The sequence below is a fragment of the Rhagoletis zephyria genome, unplaced genomic scaffold (genome assembly GCF_001687245.7).
Source record: "Rhagoletis zephyria isolate East Lansing unplaced genomic scaffold, Rhagoletis_zephyria_1.1 Rzeph_scaffold_02244, whole genome shotgun sequence".
Taxonomy (NCBI): Eukaryota; Metazoa; Arthropoda; class Insecta; order Diptera; family Tephritidae; genus Rhagoletis; species Rhagoletis zephyria.
Window position 1 is genome coordinate 11,340 of NW_016159328.1, and position 27,793 is coordinate 39,132.

General features: G+C 35.0%; 1 protein-coding gene across 1 annotated transcript in view; it reads right to left on the reverse strand.

Moving 5' to 3' along the window:
- Nucleotides 1-1,077: 1,077 nt before the first annotated feature.
- The window catches only part of LOC108366373 (gastrin/cholecystokinin type B receptor-like), a gene marked incomplete at its 3' end in the record, with an annotated part of 58,794 nt that continues 32,078 nt past the window's right edge, over nt 1,078-27,793 (reverse strand). The window contains exons 2-3 of the mRNA XM_017620778.1: nt 11,979-12,625; nt 1,078-1,257 (exon numbers count right to left, since the gene is read on the reverse strand). Coding sequence (XP_017476267.1) covers nt 1,078-1,257; nt 11,979-12,482 — 684 coding nt within the window. The remainder of the gene's footprint in view (nt 1,258-11,978; nt 12,626-27,793) is intronic.

Sequence of the window (27,793 nt, forward strand, 5' to 3'; positions counted from 1 at the left end):
ATTATGTATATATATCCATAAATTACACGGATCTTTATTTTTCTTTGTTATATATATATTTTTTTTGCAAAAATTTGTATCTAAAATATTCTCTTTTTTTTAATTGTCCTTTAAACGTATTCCTCTGTTCGGGTTTCCTTTCTTTGACTGCGCCAGTTAAATAATAAAATCGTAGCTTAACAGTTTGGGATCTTTTTATTATAAAATGAATCTAAAGACTGAAAAAACTTGACAAACATTGAAAAACAATAAATACTTAAATTCAGAAACTGCTGAGTAAAATTAATAATATTATAGTAATAAAAATAATACATCTCGCTATATTTCTTACAGCCATTTCAGCACTTAATGCTTTTGTCCGCCTATAAAAATATAATCTTTTAATAGGAAATTATTGAATTATTTAATTAAGCAACAAGAGTCTTTGAAAAGGAAAAGCAAACCTTTTTCCATTAAAACTTCAGCTCTCTAATGATCATATCGTAAATATTTTTAACAAAAAAAGAAAAAAAATCATTTTAATTTTACTATGAAATAATCTGGTATCGGCATGGCGTATACGCAACATTGAAACTGAAATGTAGGTAGCAGACTTTGTTTACTTTTGAATACGCTTTCATCGCTATTTTCCAAATCTTTTAATAATTTTTAATAATTTAAATAAATTAAAAAGCTTCACATTTCCAATGGTTTAGAACCTCTGTGGTTTTTCCATAAGACACAATACTGTATAGATATGTATGTATGTACATACATATATCAAAAAATTACATCGAAAATCACGCCATCATCGATACTCTGGCGCTTTGTAACCGCAATATTTTCAGCACTTGTTCCAATAAGCAGACTATATACCTACGCATTTATTGCTTAACTGCGCGCACACAAAAAAAAAGTGCAAAACTTTTCAACTATTATTTTGGTTATCACATTACAACTTTTACTAAGTCTTTATTTTCCTCACCTCCCACTTTCCATTTCTTTTCATAACACAAGTCACCAAATATTTCCAATTGAATACATATAAATAGCAAAACAAGTTAATAAGTGGAAACAAGAGTCATCTTGTATACCTACCCCCAATTCCACATAGATTGTATAGATGGGATAAGGCAACGCAATCACCATGCCAGTCAGCCAAGTTGCACAGCAACAAACAAATGCAGGCAGCCGGCCCTGTAATGGATCACTCAGCCAACGCATGCGGTCCCAAGCGATGAGAATGTGCGATATCATGGCCACATGCAGCGGTATATCCTATGGAAGGAGAGAGAAAAAGAAAATGTAAATTTTGTATTAAATAAAAACGATTTATTTATGTTTACGGCAATTCCATATTAAATGTAAGAAAAGGTAGCGATTTTCTGGATGATAGCCTTCGATTTGGCTTAAATTTTGCGCACAGCCTAATTTCATACTAAAACTGTCAGAAATAGACTAAAAAAAATTCTTACAAATTATGGGCGTGGTAAATATCAATAAAACTGTAATGTTGGATGAACAAAATTTTTTATAAATTCACTATTTTTTGCTCTAACTCCAATAAATTCAGGTGACTTTGGAAAGGTAATAAATCAAACTTCGATCTTACTTAAAACCTTAATAATTAAAAAAATAATAATTTTAAAAATTTGCCCATTTCTGTGCTAGTATGAAATTAGGCTGTGCGCAAAATTTTAACCAAATCGAAGGCTATCCCGGAAAAAACTAATTACGTTTTATTTGGAATAGCCGTAAAAACAAATGGGCGTACACGAATAAAAGTTTATAATTATCACTCGCACTTTTCTATTTTGTAATCAAGCTAAATTTATCTCAATTATCATTATGAAAACTTTTCAATTAAATTTATTTGATATTTCTAGTTGCCCATAGTAACTTTCTAACCAACATTTGAAACCTTATGAATACGAGTATCTGCACAAAAATTAGCATTTTACATAGTATTTTTATGTGTATTTGATTTTACTCGTGTACATACAAGTGTATTATATACATACATATGTTTATCGCACTCCATAAACAGCCTCTCATGTGTTGCCATGTCAGTAAATTTGTTCAACTTCCTGTTTATAATTGCCTTCAAGGCGCAAACTTTTCAATATCTGCCACACAAGCGAGTCTCGGTTGCAGATTTTAATGGCTAAAGTTTTTAGCCGCAATTAAAAATAGCTGATATATGCTATGCTTGGGTGTATGTCTGTATGTATGTGTGTGCGACGTTACTGCAATAAGTAAGCATTCGCCTGGGTATGGCCACAAAGATCTAATTTTGTGTGAATGTACTCATTATCCCAAAATATTCCTGCATTCAATGGATCTCTTGCAGGACCAATGTTTCCAGATTCACAGCTTTAACTGTAAATTACAGCTTTTTAGACAAGCTTTCTGTTGCTTGAATTACTTCCTAGTATGTATAAACTAAAGTTTTTTTCGAGATTTCCACCATTGACGAATAAATTAAAATTTATCTTACACTACCGTAAATATGGCACGAATACTTTTAAATTTTAAATAATTTTGAATAATTGAAAAAAAAAATATTAATTGATTTAAAATTAAATTGGCACTTAAAAAATTAGCAACAATAGTTAAAAAAATTACCCCAAAGAGAATGAGGCGATAACACAGAGAAAAATAAAAAAAGGAATTTTTACGCAAACTTTGTATGATGGATTGTTTTTAAGTTTTTATTTTTTTCGTAGATTAGTGCCTAGTTCCTACCCAAATTGTTGATTAGTTTTTAAGGCGGCAACCATTGCAGTGTTTCCTTCAAATTTACTGCCCTGATACCACTAGTCGCCAGATTGTTTGAAACATTTTTGTTCTTACTGGAAGGGACGCGACTGGAATCGACTATTTTTGCAACTGCACTTCGATTACGAATACAGCCTTTTCAGCTGGCTACCCTACATAGGATTAGGAATAACTAAATTAATTAGTGAACAAATATTAACTTATTAGTTAGCAAATCGTTCAAATTTATATGCACATAAATGTAAAAATTTAAGAATTTTTTTTATTCAAATTATCAAAGACAGAAATGTGCTCGATATATCAGCAAAAAAAAATTTTTTTCACTTGAAACTTGCATATTATTATACTAGAAATTNTACATAAATGTAAAAATTTAAGGATTTTTTTTATTCAAATTATCAAAGGCAGAAATGTGCTCGATATATCAGCAAAAAAAAAATTTTTTTCACTTGAAACTTGCATATTATTATACTAGAAATTGATATGCTATAAACTGCATACCTTAAACAATTCTAGAAATAAAATGTAAAAATAGTGAAAAATTCAAAAATTTCATCTGCAATTTTTTTCTTTTTAGGGGAACTCCATAATTGTTTTAACTAGCTCTTATTTCGATTATGCGGCACGGTGTGGCGGTTGCCGTAAATTTAATGCGCAACATTTTGGCCACATCATCGTCAATATTTATTGATTCAAATACATATGTACACAAATAGAAGATACAGTTATGCATTCAAAAAGTTTGGCGATTTCTTTTTCTATCGATACTTTGATAACTTTGTTTTTCTACCTATCGTAAATTCATAAATATTCAAATGCACTTCTCATTAGCTCACTTCCTTAAATGAAATTCGAATTTTAATTTCGTTATAAGAAGAAAACTTTGTTTTATCTACTATACTTAGCGTGTCTGTATAAGTACATAAGTTAAAGCTATAACGTAGGTTTCAATTCAAACATCCCTTATATTATTTGTATTCTTGTAAAATTTTTTTGTTCTTCATTAACTTCCGGTCAAATGCGCGTTAACTTTTTTGCAAAAACATCAGCTTAGATAACTGATAAAGTAAATAAATCTAAAAGCTCCTGTGGGTGCTGTGAGAATTCCACTTTCAAAGCAATGGCCAAAGTTTGCAGCAACTTTAGTTGCCTTTCTTTGATATAGAATACCAACTGATTGAAAGTTTTTAGCAACAAAACATCTCCATAAGTGGCCATCTCCCTGCTACTATGTGTAAGAATAATTTTTTGTTAATTTTTTAATTTTCATCTACATGTGTTCTCGAAATCGCACACACAAACTGCAAACGAAAAGTTGTAGCTACAAAGCGCAAAGCTTTCTAGCCTACACCAACTTTGTAAAATGATGACAGCAATATGGCTCAACGATGACTGTAGATAATAACGAATTTCAGGAAATGAAGCGTTGCCCCCACACTCTACATTCAATGTGTTGTCAATAGCAACAAAAGCTGATGGAGTAAAGTGATTAAAATGGCAATCGGTTGGCTGAATAATGGCGTGTTCAGCAAAACGCCATATTTTGCATTATTTACCATTTCAATAGGATGGCAAAAGTTTTCACTCCATTAAACCGGAAAAATTACAAAAACAGAAGAGCAGTTTGTTATTAAATTTCACTGCCATTGGCAAAGACGCATAATCATTATGGTAACAACACTGCTTTACAGAAAAAATGTTCAATGGATGCTACTAGCCAATTCCTATGTAGAATTTCTGGGTAATTCCGAAAATCGAGATAATTTTTTTTCTGTGGATAGTTTTTCGAGATATACCGTTATTCAGCTTTAATAGTGGTTTCACTAAATCACGTATATTTTATTAACCAATTGAATAATCGTAATACGAGATACGGAAAATTAAAGCAAATTAAATTCTTCATAAACCGTATATACATCACTTTTTGATAGCCCTGATATTTTCTGAGAAATTAGTTAATCATTTCTGACACCTCTTGTTTTGGATGTAAACACTCTATCTACTCAGGTGTATGTGGCATATATGTATACCCGATTAAGTGGAACCACTTCTTTTTTAAGCTGAATAACGGTGAATTGCAAATAACTGAAAACGTATCCATCGGAATCAGCGAGCGATTCCACATACTAACTGGGTCGTGGCGTCTCACAGAGCGGCCAAAATCCAAAAGTGTGGCCAAAATTCAAAGCTTTGATATAATGAATCGAAATTTCGCACTAGAGGGTTTTCGGGGTCACTAATTAATAATCCGCTGTCAGAATTGCAAAATTCAAAAAGGCGGATCAGTATGGCGTCTAGTAAATTTGGAGCTTTTTAATTCGATTTCTTCAGAAGATTTTGAGTATGCAGTTTTATATCCCATTCAATTTTAGTTTAACAAAGTCCAAGTTTGAAGCAGGTGGGACTTACCGTTGATTTTTGAAAATTTTTTTTGTTGACGGTGCTAGTCATTTTCTCCATATGTAGTATATTCGATGATATGAAGAAAATGAGCAACATCTTCAACAAAAAAAAATTGCCAAAAACCAAACATAAGTCCCACCTTCTTCAAACTTACACTTTTTGCACTTAAATTAAATGTGCCACGAAACTGCATACTCAAAATCTTTCTGTGAAATCTAATTAAAAAGCTGGACATTTTTACATACAGGTGAAACTTATTTGTATAAGCGTGTTAAAAACATAAACAAAAAATATAAGGAGCAGAAATGAGCACCTGAGTTTTCTTTTATTCTGTAGCTCATACTTTTCTACGTAAAATCCAATAGGTTTATAGGCAGCATCCGACAGCGTGCTCTTAACTCAAATTTTGTTTAAAATTAAACGAAAAAAATACCTTTAAATTTTTATTTCTTAAATATTTTTTTACGTATTTTACTAAACCATTTGGTTTTGTTAGATTTTCTATTATCTAACTACTTTCATACGTTAATAACTTTTCGGTCACACTACAAATAAATATAAAGAGAGGACTTAGGGTACGGGTCGTTACAGTGAACAGTTTTCGCTTCCTAGGTGATCCCTTAAGCCAACTCAATGTCAAAAAAGGCCTATCTAGAACATTTATTTTCTCGAATTACGGCCGCACTTTTGGGATTCGGCCACACTGTGCGTCTGAAGAACAAAATCAAAATTAAAATTTGTGATCAATTTTAATTATAGAGGAGGGTGCGCGCACGCAATTCATAACAAAGAAAGTGTATTAATTTACGATATCATTTGCCATTCCAACAACACAAACGCTACTCTCACAACAAAATGTGCAGAAAATGAAAGCAATTATCGTTAATGAATAGCATCGATGAAGGTGAGGTGCTTGCGAGTGTCATGGCAACCAATGTGGACGGGGGCAGTGATGGCAACTGTAAGTAAAAGTAGCGAAAGCAAAACCGAGTTTTAATAAATTTAATGTTTCCAATTTTTTGTATGTATTTGACAGTATGCTAACAATATGCTATATTAAACAACAAAGGAACAAAAAAAAACTTCATGAAAATCTGTTGACAAGCCTGCCTGCCAGCCATGTTGGCTGTGGGTCGGTCATTCATACTAGTACAATGTGACTGTAACAGTGGGGAAACCAAATGAAGGTACATAGATGGCGTGAGAATGGAATTTTATTTCAAAACACCAGTTTAATACTCAGGGATATAACTCAATTTTATGCGGCAGCAAAAAAGATCCACTTATTCCCATTGTAGGCACCTCACTTGAGTTTATGGTGGTATGTGAGTAATCTGGTTGCGTCTAAGTACCACATAAAAGTGTCACTGAAGTGTCTCAATAATAAAAATGAAAAATCAGCGAAAATAGGAAATGGCAAAGTTCTACCAGCTGTCAAATATAATATACGCACTTTACTATTTCATATGCCAGGATGTACGAAATGAGAGCCAAACATAGCGTATACGTAACATTTATTATGTTTGTGTCATTTACAGTGACTCAAACAGTAGCGCGGATGTTGATTTTCTCCGCTATTTTTTACTAAAAATATTGTTTGTGCTTTAAGAAAACCCATATAAATTAAATTTTTAAAATTTATACAAAATTTGGAATGAAGTAAAATAAAAATACCCTACATCCAAATTTCTAACTTTTTAATATGAATTTTTAGAAAATTTTTGGGTATGTGTCTTTTTTTTGCTGAACGTCTTTTGCACTATTTCTATTTAAATGCGAATCTCTTAAAAATTTCAAAAAATCAACGCGGAGCGTCAAAAAAAATCTAAACACACGAAAAAGTCAATGTGTATACTCACAAAACTATGGGACAAATATAAAAAAAAAACTGCGTTTCTAATTTTTCTCTCTGACGTCAGGATTTTTTTAAAGGACTTTTTAGTTTCAAAGGTATGATTAATTCCAACAATTTTTTTAAAAACTCAGTGCAGTGTAGAATAAGAATATTGGTACCAAATGAAAGAGAATATTCTGTAGAACTAAAAAATAATATATATTTTTTTTACAAAGACGAATATTCCCTTTTAATTAATTTTAAGTTTTTAGACTTATATATTTAGTAGGATGAATTTCGAAATCGTGGTTTGGGTGTATTTTTATTAGTCGTTAATATATAATATTTTCTAAACCAAGTCTTGCGAAATTTCGAGGATAAAATTTTAAAAGGATATTTTTGTACCTCCTCATCCTTATGCACCAAACAATTTAATCTGCTTCAATTTACAAAAATTTTTATAATAATTTTTTGAAGTGATCATATTTTTCACATTTCAAAGTGCTTCCAAAAAAATCCTGACGTTAGAAATAAAAACTATATTTGACCTATGATTTCGCGAATATATTTGTATGTATTGTTTTTTTTTATGTAAAAAGGACGCACGGTGTTATATAAACAACCGCAAAAGATCAGTGGCAAAAAATTTATTAAAAATCAAAGCGAATTCATAGCTGCTTAAACTGCCAAACTGTCTAGTCATGCTGTCGAGTTTTACGTTAAACAAGTCTTGGAATGGTCTAGGAAAGTAGTTTGTCTGTACGAGTGACAGACTGGCATCACCGTTGGTAGTCTCATTTGCTATTTCATTACCCGCTACTCCTTTCTGGCCGGACACCCGATAGATATGCAGTCTTTTGTTTGCGACCAGCCTGTCAATGGCTTCTCGCTAACTGCCTTAACTGTCCCCTGATCGTCTACGTACAAGTTTACTTTTTGAGTTGATTGTCATTGCGGCGTAGACTAGCTCTGCCGCTATCTTCATAGAGAAAACCTCTGCTTGAAATATGCTACCTGTCCAGGTACTCGAGCACCCACTCCCTTTACCATTTTAGTGCCGTCGGTGCAAATGTATAGGGATCTGTTTCGTTCCCTTGCGCCGTCCCTCCTCCTAAATCGTTGTGCGAAATTTTCATTACCAATGAAAGCAAAGTGCAATGTATAAACTATGCCTTTCACCGTAATTGTGCTGCACCCAGAAGCTCTGTAATTGAATTCTCCACAATTTTCCAGGATGAGGTTAATGGGCGGTGAATTTAAAATTCCTTCTAGAGCAGCCAATGCGTGAAGATTTTTCTGCGGCATGCCACCAAAACAAGGCGCCATAGAGAAGTCTTGGCCTGAGTCTCGGTCTGACTATTGCTTATTAGCATCAATGCATCAGGATAGCAGACAGACCCCAAGTGAACTCCAAAACTCGTTCGCTGCTTCCTCAACATTGGACTTCCAGATAAGCTTACAATCCAGATAATTTCTGTGGTCTTTAATTGGCCACTCTATGGTACACCCAGCCTCGGGAATCTCCACACTGGACCTTATATTTTCTTCTGAAGAGTATCAGGTCCGGTAAAAGGTCTGTGCGAACCCCTAGCCCCACACGAGATGCCCACTGGTCAATGAATTTCAGGGAGTTGTCGCCTACGTTACTGATAATGTTTAGGTACTTCCGTGTTAGCCGTAGTAGGGTAATGTGCTCGGGGTGCCTTCCTCTCAAATTGCTTTAGTAAATGTTTGATCATTAAAGCATATTCCTTGTATTCTAGAGCCTTCTCAAAGTGTTGTACTAACGAGTGTAGCGCTGTATCTGTGGACTTGCCTTTAGTGTACGCATGTCGCACCTTGGCCAAAATGCCTGGCGACATAGTTGACCCTGATGTGAATGTCACGAATTTTGTTCAGCGTTTTTGGGAGGAATGAGGTTAAACTTATGGGCCTCTATTCCTTTTGGTAAAACTGTGTTGCTCTTACCTGTCTTGGGGCAAGCCCCGCTTCCCTCCACAGTATAGAAAAAAATTGTGAACACTTGCTTGAGTCACTGTATGTACGTCATCCGCACTAAACGACGACTATTCTTAGATGGCTCATATAACAAACGAGATTTGCTTCTCTGTCATCCAATTGAGGTAAATCGAATTTTTCGACCTTTTTTTTTATAAATTCGATTTGTTATCAATTTGATGGTAGTTAATCTCAATAAAAACACTGAAAATAGAGTGGCTAAATTCTTTGACCTTCTTTTGGAAAGTAGTATTTTATAATATTTTATTTACACATAAGGGTGGTGTGCTTATTGATATGGGTAACCACGTGGATATGTCTTCCAGCTTCCCTGCTACGGGGAACTGCGTTGAATAATTTCAAGGCCGTTGTCAACTCACCAGGGCCAGTAAATCTTCTGCAGAATTTTTCTTTCGAACAATCCAAGTGCCGCTCAATCGGATGTTTTCAACAGTCGCTGCAGTGCCAAGGCTCGAATGCGCAGACTGCTTGCTTTATCGCAGGAGATATATCACCATGTTCCTCTTCACTTCCGGTACAACTCGATTTGCTTTCGTATCCAACTAGGAGCGGTTGTTGGGGATGACGAAGTCGATGTCATCGACACATGACAGCATCTGTACGCTCTTATAAAAGGTATTTCATAAGGTTCTGTTATCGATTGGAATCAACTCTCGGTTTCGTGACGTCGAAAGGGGTTCTAAAATCGAAAAAGAGATGATGAATTTATATCCTCTTCTCGTGGGACTTGTCTTAGCTTTAGCATACTGTGAACACCTTTCATGCTTGGCAAAACCTTATATACCGTCTTTCTTTTTAGTTGGACAGATCCCATCTAAACTTCAGCCGACAGAAATGTTTTCGGTGTGCCACTCTTATTCTGCAAGGAACTTGTCACGGTCTCAAAACCTTCCGTAAATCACGGCACATTTGCATGTAATTTTCTTGCATTATTCTTGGCAACCAGCAGCTCATTATACTCACATACTTTGGCCTCCTGTCTTCAGCTCCCTACATCGAACCCACATACTTAGTTCCTGTTGCACCGGATAAGCAGTAGCTATACTTCCAGCGCTCAAAGCTTTATGAAGAATTTGACATGTTTACGCCTTTGAAGATAACCTTAACTTGATTTGGTCGCTGTGTGGATCTTTAGTCTTTCCGGTTTCAGCTAAGTTTACTTGGTTGCAGAGCCGGCTTTATGAACCACGAACTTATCATTCTTCGCTACAAAGTGTTCGTTGTAGAAAAACGAGTATGCCGAAGCAAACGCTCTAGATCGCTATGGGATTTCTCCGACTTCAATAACTTTCAGACGAACTCCTAAATAGACTTCGGCTATTTCATCGGTCATAGCCTTGAAGAGCTTCGCGTATTTTTCGTACGACTCGATGTCGAAATTCAGAATTATTTATATCGTTTACCGAATGTTTCCTTGCAACTTCACGAAATGCTACTCTGATACTTGATGTTTCCCAATCGGTGGTTTGGCCAGACGACGAGCGGTACTACGTTCTTGGTGGGTGACTTTAGGGGCGTGTATTGAGACTTAAATTTTCGTTTGTATCCACAAGTAGTCATACGGGTATTGGATCCGCTGTTCACGGATATGGTTTATTGCTTCCGTTGCTGACTAGGAAGAGGTCGCTGCTGGTCGAATTAGCTACAAAACCATAAGTGTCGATTGACTACAACTGATCTGTTTTACCGCCAATATTTCAAGTTTTTCATTCTGTGGAATTATTGTCGTACGATAAGGTTGACTGGTTCATTAGAATGCTTACCGATTTGCCACTTGAGATTAAGTTAGCGCATAAGAGTTCTTTCTTGTTACTTTTCTCGGGGACATTGATATTTTTTTCTACCGTAGCATTCTCGTGAACTTGTACATTGTTCATGCAATTTAGCCGACCTATTTTGAATTAAAAATGAAATAATGCTTCCTCGCTGCCATTTAAGCAGAAACTGCGGCAGATCCTATTGCAGGAAAGTTATATTTTAAAATAAATAAATACTAAGACTGGTGATAGTTGCTACAACCCTACACAAATCTACCATTGGCCTATTTACGAGATGCACAAGTCTTGTTCTACTAAAGTAAGGCCAAAGTTCACGTGCAATTTTATAATTCTGGATATTTGATAATCTCTGTCCAGATTTTCTGTTTTTTGGCATCTTCTCCAATGCCTTCTAGTTAAGAAGAGCACCTGTCTGAGTTTGCTACACCATAGCCCATAGATGGGCTTTCTGTCGGAATGTTTCCTATAATTGAGCCGAGATGGCTATCCTAATATAAACTCTTACCCAAAGTTTGAACTTGAAATCGGCACGGGTTATCGTCGTCCTATAGCTATGAAGGTTTTCAGTAGGAGACCTAAACCAACTTAAAAAGTATAGGTTTCTCTGGTACTACCGTCAGATAAATCATTGGAAGGCGGAATTGAATTAAGCTCTATGGTCGGCTCTTTTTCAGCTCAAAAGTCAGGAGTCAAGCCAACCCGGGGTTTTATTCAAGCTATATTGTGATACCCACTGTGGCGGAGGGCCAGCTCTTTCAACGAAACGACACAAGCTAATTTTGTTTTGCATACTCAATTCAAAGGCTTGAATTTGAAATTGTCTACAAATCTTGATACTATTCTTAGGGTTAAAGAGATTGGCGAGAGCTGACCCATACCAACTGAAATGTCTTCCTTGCTATGATACCAAAACAAATCAAAATGAGTAGCAAATGAAGAGTAAAAAGGTTTAAAATGCTACAATTTTGACAACAACCTACTAAGTGTAATCAAATGAAAAATCAAAATAATTTAAAACCGCTTGATTGAGTGCCACGTATTGAAAACCTATCAGCTTTTATTAACCAACTCAGCTCTACCAAAAGTAACTAGCTTTCATATCTCACACATTCTGTACTGAATTTTTATTAAGACCCTCTTCATCTCGCCACCTTCTTCACACTACGCGCTCTCTTCTCAACACTCACCTGCAGCATCGGCAGAAAGAAGCATAAAAATTGGCCGAAAATCCAATTCTGTATGAGCATCACCATCAGCGTTATGGGCAAGACCAGCGCACACTGCACAAAGTGGCACAATGCCAAATTAACAATGAACGCGTGCGTCACATCTTTGTAGAGGCGATGGTACATCACATACGCTATAATGGCCACGTTCATGGCAATGCCGATCAACGCCAGCGCTGCGTACTGTATGAGGAATATCCAATAGACAGATTTAATGCTCGCTTTCAAAATGGGCCCATTAACATGGTCCATCGCCTCGGTGTCGTTGAAATCACCAGTCAGGAAATGGGCAATAACCATCAAATATTTCTCTGGTATGTCTTTCAATTTTAGCTCCATTTCTTGTTGCTGTTGATGTTGATTCGAGCTCACGGCGGCCGCCATGCGATAGTCGAGCGCTTCATTGTTGCTCTCATCTTCACTCATATCGTTGGCGGTGTGATAGGCGTAGGGTGAGGAGCGCATTTTGTTGTTGACTTTTAGTTTTCGTTTTTATTGTTGTTTAATTGAATTGTGCGACTATGCCGCTGCTCTTTGATAGCCAAGCGTATCGTGCGTGAACTGCAAGTGAATTTCAAATTGCCACTTGGACATTTGATTGTGGATTTCTGTAAAGAAGGAGAAGGAAAATATTTTTTGTTAGTGATGTTGTGGAAACTTGTACGATTATAATAAATATTCTTCTGAATGTACTGCACTTTTGACTGGGATATTAAAATCTCATTTCAATAACAAACACACGAACATACAGTCTCAGCCCTGCCTTTTCACATATAAATCTAGACGGAGAGTATTCGACTGTGTCCACTATTACCGATTATTCTTAGTGAAGAAACCTTTAGCGGACTAGGTTAAGTTAGACTATAGAACAAGCAAAGGGCGAACTTGGAAAATTAAGAGATTGTAGTTTGTGATACCATTAAGGCCATTAATTGAGTCGCCGAAACGCCGTGAGCCGATTAAGAAATTATGAATGCCCATTTCAATGCCTGAGAGCACCTCAAGGTGAATCATGAAGTGCGTGCCAAAATGTTTCCGTTCTAGCCTCGCGAAGGCTTGGCATTCTAATAGAAAGTGCTGAGAAAATTCCAACTAATCATCCTCTTGACAGCTGAAGCAAAAGGGATTAGGGAAGATTTCTAACGTTACCGCATGAGTACCAATCGCACAATCGCATAACAGAACCCCGACTAATAGCGAGACTCGAGACTTTGCAAGCGCAGAATCTCCTTTGATTACCCCAGGCCAGAAAGATCAAGGATCTTTCAATTGCGCATGTTCTAGTTTTATTCCACCGGTCGCTGAGCCTAAATGAGGCCCTACTGTTCAATAGAGAACCGAAGGAGGACCAAGGCGTCCCTAGCTGATCCATACCCGGTGATAACATTTCAAGAGTTCCATTCTTTACAAGGTCACTATGGCCCAGCACCCAAATGAGCCTTATTATGAAGTACTCCATGCTGCGTTTCAAAATGAAATTAGTTCCATACTCATAAAATCAGTCTGACTACAGACTCAGAATGCCAGCTCTCTCTGGAGGACAATGAGACGTAAGGGCATATTTTGTGCGAAAATCAGACCTTGGCCAACAGGTTCCGTAGAACAAAATAGGCTTAGGTATGGTTCCATCGAGCAGATCACTTGCTTTCGGCCAGAGACCCCACGTCATACCAAAAAAACCCCATGCTGCAGTATAAGAAAACCGACGCCTTTATTGCCCTTTCCTCAATATTAGGCTTTCCATTACAGATTCCTATCCTGTCCTGTCCTGTTCTGTCGGAGAGCTGCAGGCAGATACATCGTGGACCATATACTTCCTAGTACACAAAACTGGCCGCCTACCTAGTTACCAAGTCCAGGTAACCTTGAACCTGATCAAAAGGGGTATCTAAAAATCGTCCTCTAACCATAAATGCCACATCTTTTGCGTGAGCGATATCCTGACAGACAATTTTTCCAGTTCCTCCAGAATGTAAGTAGTGGATTAAGATCTCTTGAATTTGTCCCAAAGTGCTGCCCTTGCGTACTGACGAGGTCAAACATTTGAAAATAACGCTAAATAAGAGAATTGGGGAAACTGTCACATGCGTTATGTGGGCTTTCACAGGATTTGTGGTTGGAATATCACATCGAGAGACCGGGAAAAGCGGATGATTAATGGTCTAGGCTGTGATCACACTTATAAATACGGAGTGTTTAATTGACTCAGGATCTGAACACTCAAATATACCTGGAAGCTCCGACTGTATTCCTATTAACACAGAGCAGTACTGGTACCAGTGAGCACTTTTTCACTTACCCCCTAGGGATTAGTGGACGGGAAATGAGAGTCGGAAGGAAGCACGGGCTAAGTTATACACGGATAGGTCGAAACTTGACGGAAGGGCTGGCCCCAGAAATGTTTTGTCTTGCCCCATCCAACGCATTTCTTTGTTGGCGGTGATGTAAATTTTTTTCCTTACGAAGGCATCAACCAGCCGAGCAGAGGCACTTTACCCATTAAGGGTCCGTAAATTCCAGGTGCATGCCCTCAAATCGTAGTCCTTTAATCGTTTGCCGTGGTCGTCATCAAAAAGAATGTTATCATCCGGGGCTTTGTATTTTTTTTTCACCTGGCATTAAGTATTGCATGACAGTGAGCGCAGGGCGATAACAAGAACATGTGCAACTGCACGCTTTTTCTGATCACAGGCTATCAATAGACCTTCTTGGGCCCTCTCTCTCTCAATTCTGGGACACTCTCCGATGAGTTTTTACCCGGTGAGACTGAATATCGCACCCTATCCTCAGTGCCATATCTGCTAAGATAAAGATGAGGTGTAGTCATCTCAAAACTTTATTTTAAGCTTCCCATCAAATGCAAGGCTACGGTCTAAATACCTAGGATTGCACTTTTTAGCTAGACCCAAGGAGATCTTCGGGTCTGCAACCTGCGAAGCTTCATTTAAGGCACGCCGCCTTAAGTGGGAGAACTTAATATGTGTTGAACGTCTGAACTCAAATGGTGACAGGCGGGATAAGCTGTGTGAAAGACATTTACAATTTGGCTGGCACAAACAAATATGACTTTTAAGGTACCTTAGAAGCATGGCCGCCCATGAATAAAATGGAAGTACGAAATGCAAATTATACGTATAAGGCGCCACTTCCCCAAAAGATATATGTAGTTTACTAGACTTTCTGGTCGCGTCCCTAGAACCAACTAAGGGGAAGAAAAAGTCTCACTAACCGACTGCGAGCCCTTTCACATAGCCTGAGGATTAGTGCAGACGATTTATGTCGGTACTGCGATATGGCACCGGAAATCCCAATGCGATAAGAAGGCTAACACACCTGGGAATGATGTAGCCAGAGGTTGCGCATATTCGCTCTCTACCGCCCTCCAAACTGCTTGGATTTATAGCAAATTCACACATCACTGAAAAAGACGATTACTTTACCCAACTTAGCTAATAGGGTGGTGCACGTACCAGCGAACAACTGGTGACTTGCCAGTCCGAAACCAAATTTTACTAAATTTGCTTTCTTACACACATACATACATATGTATGTACGTATTTTATGTACCCAACTCAAAGTACACCTTGTCAGGCACTGCAATATTTATTTATTGTACTAGCTAAAGAATAACCGAAGCTCAGGTGCAACATAAATTTATGCAGCAGCTAAACTAGCAAAGCGCCACTTATTTTCTATGCATACTCCAGTCAATTTATGGCCAATTTAGGTTAAAAAATAACCGCAAGAACGTGCAAACACAGCAAAAAATGCCTTTCACAGAATTTCAAATGAAATCCTCAAGTGGCTCATGGAAAATGCTTTTGCACGTAGTTGCAGCAAACAACAAAAGTATTTCCGTTTTCTATTCTTTTGGGAGTGTATTTTTTGCAGTTTACCTCCCGCTGATTTCTTTTTGTGCTGAAAATGCAAACGGAAAGGCGCATTTTCCACGCGTTTGCTTGCCACAAAAAGTTGCAAATAGTTCGCTGTTAAGGAAAAAAATTTGGTAGGCTTAGGAATTGTGAAATCAACGCGAATACCTACATACGTACATATGTATTTGCAAACAGAGGGCGACTAACAAGGCACGTGCGGCGCTTCTTTTACCGAATTTCGGGCTCTTTCCTTCCCCTAGGCAAAACAATTTTGCCAGTCTAACGGCAAAAGGCAATTTTTATTAATTCCTCACGCTTTTTTTTGGTAAATAGCTTCGCGGCTATTCAACCAGCGCATAGCCGTAGTTTTTTCTTATCCTTACCCAGCAAGTGTACACCTAGTACATTTCCTTCGGCATTCGTTTTTTTTTTGTTTTTTGTCTTGCTTTCTTTAGCCTTATTGGTTTGCTGCATGCGAGTATAAAAAGCAACAACTTCCGTTCAATTTATTGCCCTTAATTTGTTGCTTGCTATTTGCTGTTCTATACAGCACTACTTTGTGGTTTCAGCTGCTCATGTGTTCGCGCGCGTGTTTGCCCACTTCGTGTTTCTTTATCAGCCTGCAGCATGTTGCATGCAACGTTTCATATGCGCCTGCACTACGAGTATGTGTTGATAGGCATGTGACTTATTTATGTACATAGCTCACTTTGACCCGTCAGCACAGGCGAGTGCAATGAACTCACAGTGCATTGTTGCCACAAAAACCGCGTTGCTTGCCAGGCAACGTTGCAACGTAAACGCCAGCAAAGACCCGGGAACTTGCAAGACAGAGGAAAACAATAACAAAAAAAAAAAAAAACACCAAGCGACTTGCAGGACGAACTCAAAGCAAAAAAATAGGTCTGCCAAGTTTTCTACATACAGCTCTTATGGCTTGCATGCATGCCTTTTTAGTGGTGACGTGATGTGCAAAGCTGTTGCGATGTTGTTGCATGCCACCACAAATTTGGTCGAGCACGTGATGTGCCTCTTGGCTGTCGCTGTACAAAAAAAAACAAATGTATCAGTATATAGAAAAAGTGCACATACTAGTTAGCGTTAACAGTGGGATGGTCAAAGGGTAAACAATTCCAAGAAGGCTTCAAGAAAATCTCAAGTTTCGAAAAGTCCTAAAAAATCCATAAAGTAAGTTCCAAAAAAAAATCTTAGAAGTCCTAGGAAAACAGAAGGTTTTCCTTCAAAAAATCTTAAGTGTCGAAAAGCACGATTCTGAAAAAATCTGAAAAATGTTTCAAACAATTCCAGAAAGAGCCGGAAAAAAATTTAAAAAATCCCGAAAATTCCTCGAAAACAATGTCGATAAAATTCCGAATTATCCTGAAAAACTATGAAAAATAACTCGAAATAACATGGTATAGATAAGATCTCCATAACTTTCAAAAACAATTTAAAAATTAACAAAAAATCTGAAAAATTATTTTTAAAAAGTTTCGAAAGTCCAGAAAAAAATCTCGAAAAACCACGAAAGGTCACGCAAAAAGTTCCAAGTGGACCAAAATCATACCAAAAGGTTCCATAAACAAAATCAAAAAAAGTGCTGAAGACTCCCCGAAAAGTCTCAAAACAGTCTCGTTGAAAACTAAACCCGACATGCTCCTAAAACCACTCCGAAAAATCAAAAAAAAAATCATACAAAAATATTTCGAAAAAGTCTTCAAACAATTCTCAAAAGATCTCAAAAAATCCTCTGTGAATATTCCGATAATTTTCTAAAAGCTCCCGAGACGATCCCGAAAGCAATCTGCTAAAATACCGAATGTATCCCAAAAGGTATCACTAAAAAATCCCGATATCTAAATCTTGAAAACAATTTCAGACAGCCCTAAAAAGAATAACGAAATGTCTCCGTTGATTTTGGGATTTTTTTTATTTACAATGTCAATTATCTTCATACGTACGAAGTATGATCAACGATTTTTTTCATATTAGGAGTGCCAGTTATTGTCGATATTCGACCGTTTTTCCAGTTTTTTGAAACCCTTGGAGAGGTTTTCTAACTTAGCACGTCGCTTAACTTTTAGGGTACAAAATTACTTGCCGGAAAATCTACTGGTTTGGAACTAAAATGTGACTGCAAGTTTTTATATATTTGAAGGTCTTTGCCAGGACTTTGAATTGACCCGATACATTCCAATTTGTCGATAATTTAATACATATCGGTAACTCAATGAATTTCAAAAACACTTCAATTTGATAACTCGACTAATTTGCGATAAATTTCAATATCTTGAGTTTCGAGATCTCGATATGTTTCGATAACTCAAAAATGTGTATATCTCGATATAAATCGATTACTCGGTAAACTTTTTATACTTTATAAATTTTGGGAAATCCGTTTATTTTGATAGTTCCGTATTTTTCGAAATCTATCGACAAATTTCGATAGCTGTTACGGTAAAATTCGATAAGCAGTGATAACTCGATAATTATTATAAGTTATAACTTATATAACCTTGAATTGTCTATAACTCGCTATATATATTTTGAAATTCCAAAAATTCGATTCGATAAATCGACAAATTTCAGTAAATCAATAAATATCGATAACACGTTCAAAGAACTCGATACATTACGATAACTCCTTAAATTTCGATAACTCCAAAAATAATGATAAATCAATAACTTCATAAATTTATTAGCTTGACAAATTTCGATAATCCCATAAATATTTATAGCTCGATAACTATTCGTAAATTTCGATAACTAATTTTCTGAGCCTACAAATTTCGACAACTCTTTGATCAATTTGAATAATTCGATACGTTGCGATAACTATAAATTTTGATGACTCTATAAATTTCGGTAACTTGATAACTTTCGATAACTAACTTTTTAGTGACTGAATTTATTTCAATTCCTATCGATAAATTTTCTAACCCTTTCAGCTACCCTAATTTTTATGTATATCTCATTGTTTTCATTTTCGTCTTTGCCTTAATTTTCGTCGTAGTTGCTATCATTTATTTCTTCACCATCATATTTATCTTTATTGATAGGTTTAATTTCAAATACGAAGTAAAACACAATGCGAAAACAACGAAAGTTTGATTGTTTTTTTTTTTTGAATATTGCACAAATATTGAAACTTGTATTTATACCGTTTTTGTTAAACAATACTTAAAATTAAAAACTGATAAAATAAATAGTCATAACTTGTGGGTGTCGTAAAGTTATGACACGCACTGTAGAAGACCTTCTGAAAATCAAGGGTTCTGCAGTAAGCGTTCGTTAAGAGTTTTCCAATTCTTGTAACTAGACAAATTTTTCTTTTAATGTGATCAATGATCACTGTAAAATTTTCTTAGAAAAGCAAGTAATCAAAAAAAATTCTTAAAGCAATTTCGTTCAAACTAAGAAACGAAAACCCCATTAAGTGTTTATACTAGCTAACTATCACATATCTACTATACTACTTTTCATACCACAAATTTATTACATAAGTGCGTATGTATGTATGCTTGTTTGTTTGTACTTTCCCACAATGTTCTACAAGTTTTATAGTTCACTTTTTATTTTTCATTTATTTCTAATTCTTGTATCTTTTGTTATTGTTTTCTTCTAGCATCCTGTTCGAAATACTTTTTGTTGAAGAATTTCTATATAGCGTCAACGTCACGTCATTCTGGCACATACTATAAATGTATATGGCTGGGTTTTTTCTTCATTTAGCACACACGTACACACAAATACAACAAAATACATATGTTGACGCGAAATAAATTGACTCAGACATTCCTTATACATATGCATTTATATGAGCCCTTTATTTTGAAAGTGGCATAAGTCTCTTTGTTTTTAAATCGATATATGTAAGGGTTTGCGTTTTAGCACGTTTAAAAATATTGATGCCAACTTTCGAAAAAATTTGCTTGTATTCGTTTTCCTAGGATACCTATCCTTTTTTCAGTATAAATAATTTCCTACAGTCAGGGAAAAATCACCACTTTTCATTATGGGCAAATGACTTATGCCACTTTCAAAATTTATAAAATTTTTCAATTTATGGTACGGCAAAATACTCGTAAACTAATACCCTCTCGACTTCCAAGTGGCAGAACCAAAAATTCAAAATGGCGGCATTACTGTGCTAGGTAACGTACGCTAAATTCGCAAATATATTTATTAATTTTTTTACGAAATCGGCAAAAATTTTGAGTTATCACAAATTTTAATGTTTTTGGTATCGCTAAATACGAATCTAAATCTAATTTTAAAATTTCAAAACAAAAAAAAATTTAAACTTTCTTGTATTCGCTTGAAACTTGTTACTCGACGGGTTTTGTTATCGCTGATTACGAAACTGAAGTCCGGTTTGCAAACTTTTTAATTGCGGACCCAATATGGCTGCCAAAAAAAAATTAAAATCACTTAGGACCACTTAAAACTTTACAGTCGGGCGTTTTTAAAGCCGCTGATTACGAATCTAGAATCAGATTTTAAAAATTAAAATTTCGGATCCATATTGGATCTACCATTTACATATCACGGGAAAGCTAAAGGCGTACGTGCGTACAGGGCGTATGAGTAACATTCTCATCTCGACTGAGTAGTAGAAGTAGTAAGCAGTAGAAAGTCGAAATTCGATGATAAGGTCGGTTGTATATCAATACTTAACCTATAATTTTTTGAAAAATTGATACTACTAATTTGCGACCATATTCAAGGACAAAATCTTAAAAGAACCTGTTTAATAGCTATGTATTAAAATTTTTTAAATTTTAAAGTCCTTTTAAAAAAATTCCGACGTCAAAGAGAGAAACTAAAAACGCAGTTTTACCCTGCTTGGCTCCTAGTTTTGGGAACACATATTTTTTTTTGTGCAAAATGGACTTTTGTTCGTTGTAATCCATGGTATCATTAACCTGATTTTTGATTTGAGTTACTTGTGCCACTTTCAAAATAAAAACTTTCGTTATACCAATGATTAGTAAAACTTCTCTTTTGGTATTATCATTAACTCGGTTTTTTTTTGAAAAGGTGACTTATGCCACTTTCAAAATAAACGGCTCATATATGTTGGTATGCCTATATCTGAGCACAGATTCAACGACACGAAAGCAACTCGAGTAGCTTGTTAGCCAATTCCATATTTTTTTTTTCACTTCAAAAGCAAAGCATTTCATAGCAGCGCCCTGATTACTGAGGACTTGCTCAGAACTCACATTCAAGCAAGTTTTCATGAATTCGTATGCTTATAAAATTGCACACACACATATATATATATGTACATTTGAGCTCATATCGAAGCGCATAAAACATATGCAACACTTTGCTATCAGCACTCGACTTTATTAAGCTGGAAATGATTTATTTGCTGCAATTTTTATGTCCCGACCGCCAGTTGCAAGCATTCGTGCAGTCGCTTGCATAGTTGTCTGGCGATAAGAATACATAAATGCGTTCATATGTATGTACATAAGGGTGGTCCAAAAATGCATGTAAAAAAAAGTAAAGCCCAAACTTAACGCTCTAACCCCTAAGATTGCTCTGTATCGAAAAAATATACTCCTGTTTTTTTTTTTACTTCGAAATCAAAAAATACTTATTTACGACAAAAACAATTTTCCGTAGAAATGATATAGATATTATGAAAAGCAATAATTTTCGATCTGGAAACTCTATTTAACCTCAGGAGATTTCCGAAAATAACACCCAATTGTTTATTTTATAATTTTTTAATACTAACGATTTTTATGGACCCACCCATTGCACTCTTTAAGGGTTTTTGTGGACCTATAAAAAATAGTTACTTTAAAACTGGTTAAATAGACAATTGTGTATTATTGTTGGATGAAGATATATTGAAGAGAAACACATTTTTCCGATCGAAAACTACTGATTTTAAAGAATTCGATACCATTTCTACGAAAAATTGTTTTTCTCCATATAAAACACATCAAAATCTTTTAACGCGACCCGCAAATATTTTTTCAGTTTCAAAATAAAACAAACAGGGTATATTTTTTCAGGGGTGAGAGCATTAAAATTACGCCTTTACTTTTTTTTGGACCACCCTAATATGCATAATATACACATTTGTGTGCCGCACAAGTAAAAGCCATGTGCGGCATGTACCACGAAAGTTGTTGCAACTCTAAAAAGCTAGTAGTCAAGCATGCATATATAACTACTATACATATATACATACATAGATATACATATACATACATATGTACTTATATACAAATTTCTTTGCCTGCTGGCATTCTCATCATCATCACAGCGACAGCTGCAACGGCAGCAACTTTGTTTGACATATGGAACATCACGCTTGAGTGGCGTTCAATAGTTTGATATTATTTGCCATTATTTCCTTTAGTACTCATTGCACGTTGCTTTTAAGTTTGGAAATGTTGTAATTTTCAACACCATTCTTGCATAAACAGTTATTTATATGTGTATTAGGCATATTACTTTTTTTTGTTTTTTTTAATTAAATATACGTAAGAGGAGTGGATGAGGATGAGGATGATGTAAAAGCAACAAAAATAACGTTTCTGTCAAAATTTTGTACATGAAGTTACCGTAGCAATCTCCGAGAAAAAAAATTTACTGGAAAAAATACATACTTACATATGTATGTAGGTACATATATAATTAAATATTGAAAATTCCATTTCAACCGAATTATGACTGCGATCAATATTTGGTTTCTAATTTTTTTTTTTTGTCGCTTGATTAGGAATTTTACATTAGTGTGCGCCTTAGTTGTATGGAGACAATTTCTTTGTCAGCTGCAAAGTAAGACTCGAACTAGATAGTTTCGTTTGGTCATAAAAATGTGCTCTGCGAAAAAATTTGATATCAATCAATGGATTTTAGCACGCTACGCCATTTTCATATCTTGTAAGGTCTGGAAGTTAGAGAGCCTTTTTTGCATAACTTTTTAGTGCTATGGAGGCACGTCTTTCTATTTTCCGATTTTTTTATCTTTCGCAGACCACATTTTTATGATCTAATGAACCTATCGAAAAGAAGTCTTGCTTTGTGTAGAAAAATAAGGCACATACATCCTAATGTACATGTATGCACATATACTTTTTCCGTTCAACACATGAAAATTTCATAAAAAAGCGTATAGATGCATATATTCATGTAATGCATAATCGTATCGATTTCTTATTACCAGTCGTTTTAAAACGTCCGCCGAAGGCAATTCGCCTGGGCGAGTCGGGTGGGCGAGTTATTACCTGAATGAGTTGTTTTCTTATCGCTTTATTACTAATAGAGGAATAATTTTACTCTTTTTAATACTTCGTTTATTTTTTTAATACAAAATAAGGACTTAAAAATTAAATTTATTATATCTCTCGCTTAAGTTCTTCCTATTTTTTTCAATCCTATCTTGGCCATAATATAGATGCTTTTGGAGAATATTGTTGAAGCTAAATTCATAAAATTTTCTATTTCTAAAATGACATGAAAGAAATGATGTTGCCGATTTGTCACCACGGCAATAAATCGGTATATGTAATATAAAAGCCATATGCCTAATGTGTATGCGTGTAAATATGTACGTAGAGCCAGCTGAAGCTATATATACTATGAAGTTATAGTATACTGTGAAAAAATTCAATATTAGTTTTGTAGCTAAAACTTTTGCTAGGATTTAAAAAAAAAAATGTATGCACTTCTTATCATACTTATTTTTTTTTGAATAGACAATACATATTTTTTATATTTACCTTTTATTTAACACGCGTCTGTTGCGCGAGCTAATGTGTTTAAGAAAATACCAAAAAAAAAACCCCCTTCACTCTGTAGTCCAAACGTAAACTGTCGAGAAAGATGATATTGCCAGCAGTCGTTTCGTACTTAAAGGCGGAATGTCAAAGAACAGAGAAGAAAAGTGTTTAATGCTTTTTACTGCTGCAAAAATTCTAAGGCTGTGGTCTACGACCGTAGCGCCTAGGCAATTTTAAGTGATGACAAGATTTCAGTCCTTTAAATTGCTAAACAAAGAGAAGAATTGACGTCATGCCCAGCAACTGAAATTGAACGAGGCTACTACTGCCTTTCTACCTGCTAAAGTGTGTATTCCTCAGATTGAGATACACAAAATTGCCATGGTGGCAAGTTTAGATTTTTCAGTTAAATAGTGTGACGGGGTGTATGAGTGACATTTAGGCCAATTTTATTTTACAAAGAAACACGGAGGAGGGATGACCTGATGCAAAAATCAGGAAAACGCGGATATAACGTGCTGCTCATGTTGCGAATAGTCTTCTGACCACTTGCCGGTTTTTGTTATCCTTAATAAAAATTTGGGTAGTACAGCCCCATCAATTAAACGGAAAGGAGGAAAACTAACTGAAGCATTTTAACACCTCTTTGCAACAAGCTGGGTTGCAACCAACTTCTCCAGTAAAGAGACATTAAAAATTACGACGCTCTCCTCAAAAAAAAACGACTTACTAGGAAAAAGTAGCAGCAAACGCCTAGCTTTACCTAGTTACTGGCTACTTAACTACTAAACAACACTGCCGCTCACTTGTATGCTCTGTTCGTTCATTTCCCGTTTTTAATATGAGTAGGCTTAGAGTCACAAAAACGACATCGCTTGCCATTCTCTGGTATGTACTCATTATTTATAAATATGTATATATGTACAGTACTTATGTACATATATACATGTTTTTAAGTACTTAAAATATGCGCTTACTGCTCACAAAGTAAAACGACTTGGAGCATTTATTTATTTTAAATTTTAACTTAATGTGTGTACAAAGAAAAGTATGTAATTGCAAACCCACGTTTAGCAAGCCTAAAGTCTAAAGTTAGATACAATCCTTTTAAGCCAATTGTAATGCAAACAAAGCGTAAATTTTGCCCACAAGCGTGCATATGTATGTATATTTGTACAAATATTGTAGAAATGTCCAACTTCAAAGGTTTGTTATAAAATATATACATACATACGTATGTATGTATACTTTTGAATAATTTACATGGTACTTCCCACCATGCAAAACATGAGAAATAGGCAACAATCGTCAATGGCAACAAATTGGCGACTCACCGATTTATTGCTGTGGTGACAAATCGGCAACACCACTTCGTTCATGTCAATTTTGAATAAAAAAGTTCTCAAAAATTCGGAAACTTATGAATATGGCGTCAATAGCATTGGCCAAAAGCATCTAAATTATGCCCAAGGACAAGATTGAAAAAATAGGAAGTCTCACAGCGAGAAAATGAATTAATTCCGATTGTAAGTTGCAATTTGGTATACAAAAAAATAAATGAAGTATTAAGAAGAATAAAATTATTCCAAATATCGCCTGAAGCGATAAGAAAAGGACTCATTCAGGTAATAAGAAAACGACTCACCCAGGCGAGTTGCCTTCGGCGGACGTTTTAGAGCGACCGGTAATAGGAAATCGATTCGATGGCAATATTACCGGCAATAAATTTGTTTCCGAGGGCGACACGTTTTCTTATTGCCGGCAACACAAATTGTTTGGTGGGTTTTGAGCATTTTTATATTTTTCTGGAAAAATGTGTAGGTGACTGATTTTAATACCCAACAAGCATTTCAGTAAATGTTTTTAAAAATAACTTAAAGTAAGTTTGCTATAATAAGAGTTAAATAAGCATTTTTAATATTAAGCTTATTAAAAGTTTTTTCAAATAAACCTTTAATAAGTTTTGAGAGCGAATGTTTATAAATAACTTAAACTTATAAATGAAATGCAAATGCCAACGACATGAAGTAGTAAATATAACATTTTTAAATCGTAAGTGACGTGTTAACGTTTTTTAATATATATTATTAAAAGAAAAAATTAAATAAGACCGATGTGGTAAAAACAAATCCAATCCAGGACCCGCTGCGCTAATCGGTGGAGAATTCGAGACTTCAAATGATGAGTTCTCCTTATCCGTTCTTAGTTTAACATTCAATTAAAAATGTATTAAATTTTTTTCAGAAAAGTTCATCAATGAGAATGGCGGCGATGAAGCGGAATATATAGCTGCATCGATGTCGCTTTTCCAATTTGCCAATAACCGCAAGTAATTGAACAGCACGCAACAAGATTATTTTTTAACTTTTTTATGCTTAATATTTGTGTGTTATCGTGAATTTGTATGCTAAAATGTCTATTCCCTATTTATATTTTCGCGACTGTAGATGAGTCCGCCGAAAATTCGCATTTCGTTTAGTTTCTAGATGTTAAGCAATCTATGTATGAGTTTTTAATGAAATATCTTTAAATAAAGGGTTATAAAAATGTTTATAAAAAGCTTTCTTTTGAAAATTTTTAGTAAGTTTATATTCATACGCTTATAAACAACTTTTTTTGAACCTTTATTATAAGTTTACACTTTTACGCTTATAAAAAGCTTTCTTTTGAACATTTATTACAAGTTTATATTTCTACGCTTATAACCAATGTTCCTTTTCGATTATATTACGCTTACTTTCAAGCGTTTTATAAACAAAAAATCAACGTTTTGTAAGCTTAATGTTTATAATTGAAAACTTAAAAAAAACTTTCTTTAAGTTTATTTTGCTTGTTGTGTACATATACGATAGGTACATATTTCTATTGAAAAGTACCTAAAGTTTTAAAATTACCAGGGACAGAGAACAAAACCTATGATCGAAATTAAATGTCGTTCTAGTAGTTTTGTTATCAAGAATGCTTCAAACCAACAAAACTAAATGAGAACAAGACTATCGAAAACGTTTTCAACGGGATTTGAACAAACCCCTGTGGAATGTTCTCCAAGAGAACAAAATGCGAAGAAAACTTACGCCAACATTTGTAAGAAAAAAAAAGGAACAGTCCAGCGCCTTCGTCTTGGTCTGCAGGCTGTATCGGAGATACACCCGCTAAATTTAAACGTAGAATACGTGGTATGGTTAAGAGCATCTCCAAGTCAAAAACAACAGCACAAACTAAGAAAAAAATATCGATAACAAAAGCGATAATAAAATCGATAACAAAATCGATAAAAATATCGATAACAAAATCGTTAACTAAATCGATTACAAAATCGATAAAAAATCGATTACAAAATCTATCGAAAAATCGATTACAAAATCGATAACAAAATCGATTCCAAAGTCAATAACAAAATTGATAACAAAATCTATCAAAAAATCCATTACAAAATCGGTAATAAATTCGATAAAAAAATCGATAAAACTATCGATAACAAAAGCGATGGCAATATCGATAGCAAAATCGGTAAAAAAACCGATAAAAATACCGACAACAAAAGCGATAACAATATCTATAGAAAAATCGATAAAAATATTGATGACAAAAGCGACAAAAATATCGATAACAAAAGCGATAACAATATCGATAGCAAAATTGTTAAAACAATCAAGAAAAATATCGATAACAAAACCGATAAATAATCAATAATAAAATCAATAACAGAATCGATTACAAAATCGATAACAAAATCGATAAAAATATCGATCATTATATCGATAAGTTCCGAAAATATCGATAGCAAAATCAATAACAACATCGATACAAATTTCGATAACAAAATCGGTGAAAATATCGGTAACAAAACCGATAAAAATATCGATGGCAAAATCGATTAAAATGTCGGCAACAAAATCGATAAAAATATCGATAACAAAACCAAACAGATCCACATTAACTGAAACTTTCATATGTACGTATATATGCATTTACATATGTACATACGCTGCGATCAAAAGCCGCATTACATACGCATACATACTTTTTGTCTCCTTCCCACACTTCCAACATATGCACGTGTTTGCAAAATGATGACGAGGTGATTTTGTATGGAAAATCATTTATGCCCATATATTTGAATAAAATAAACATATATAGAAGATATCAACCA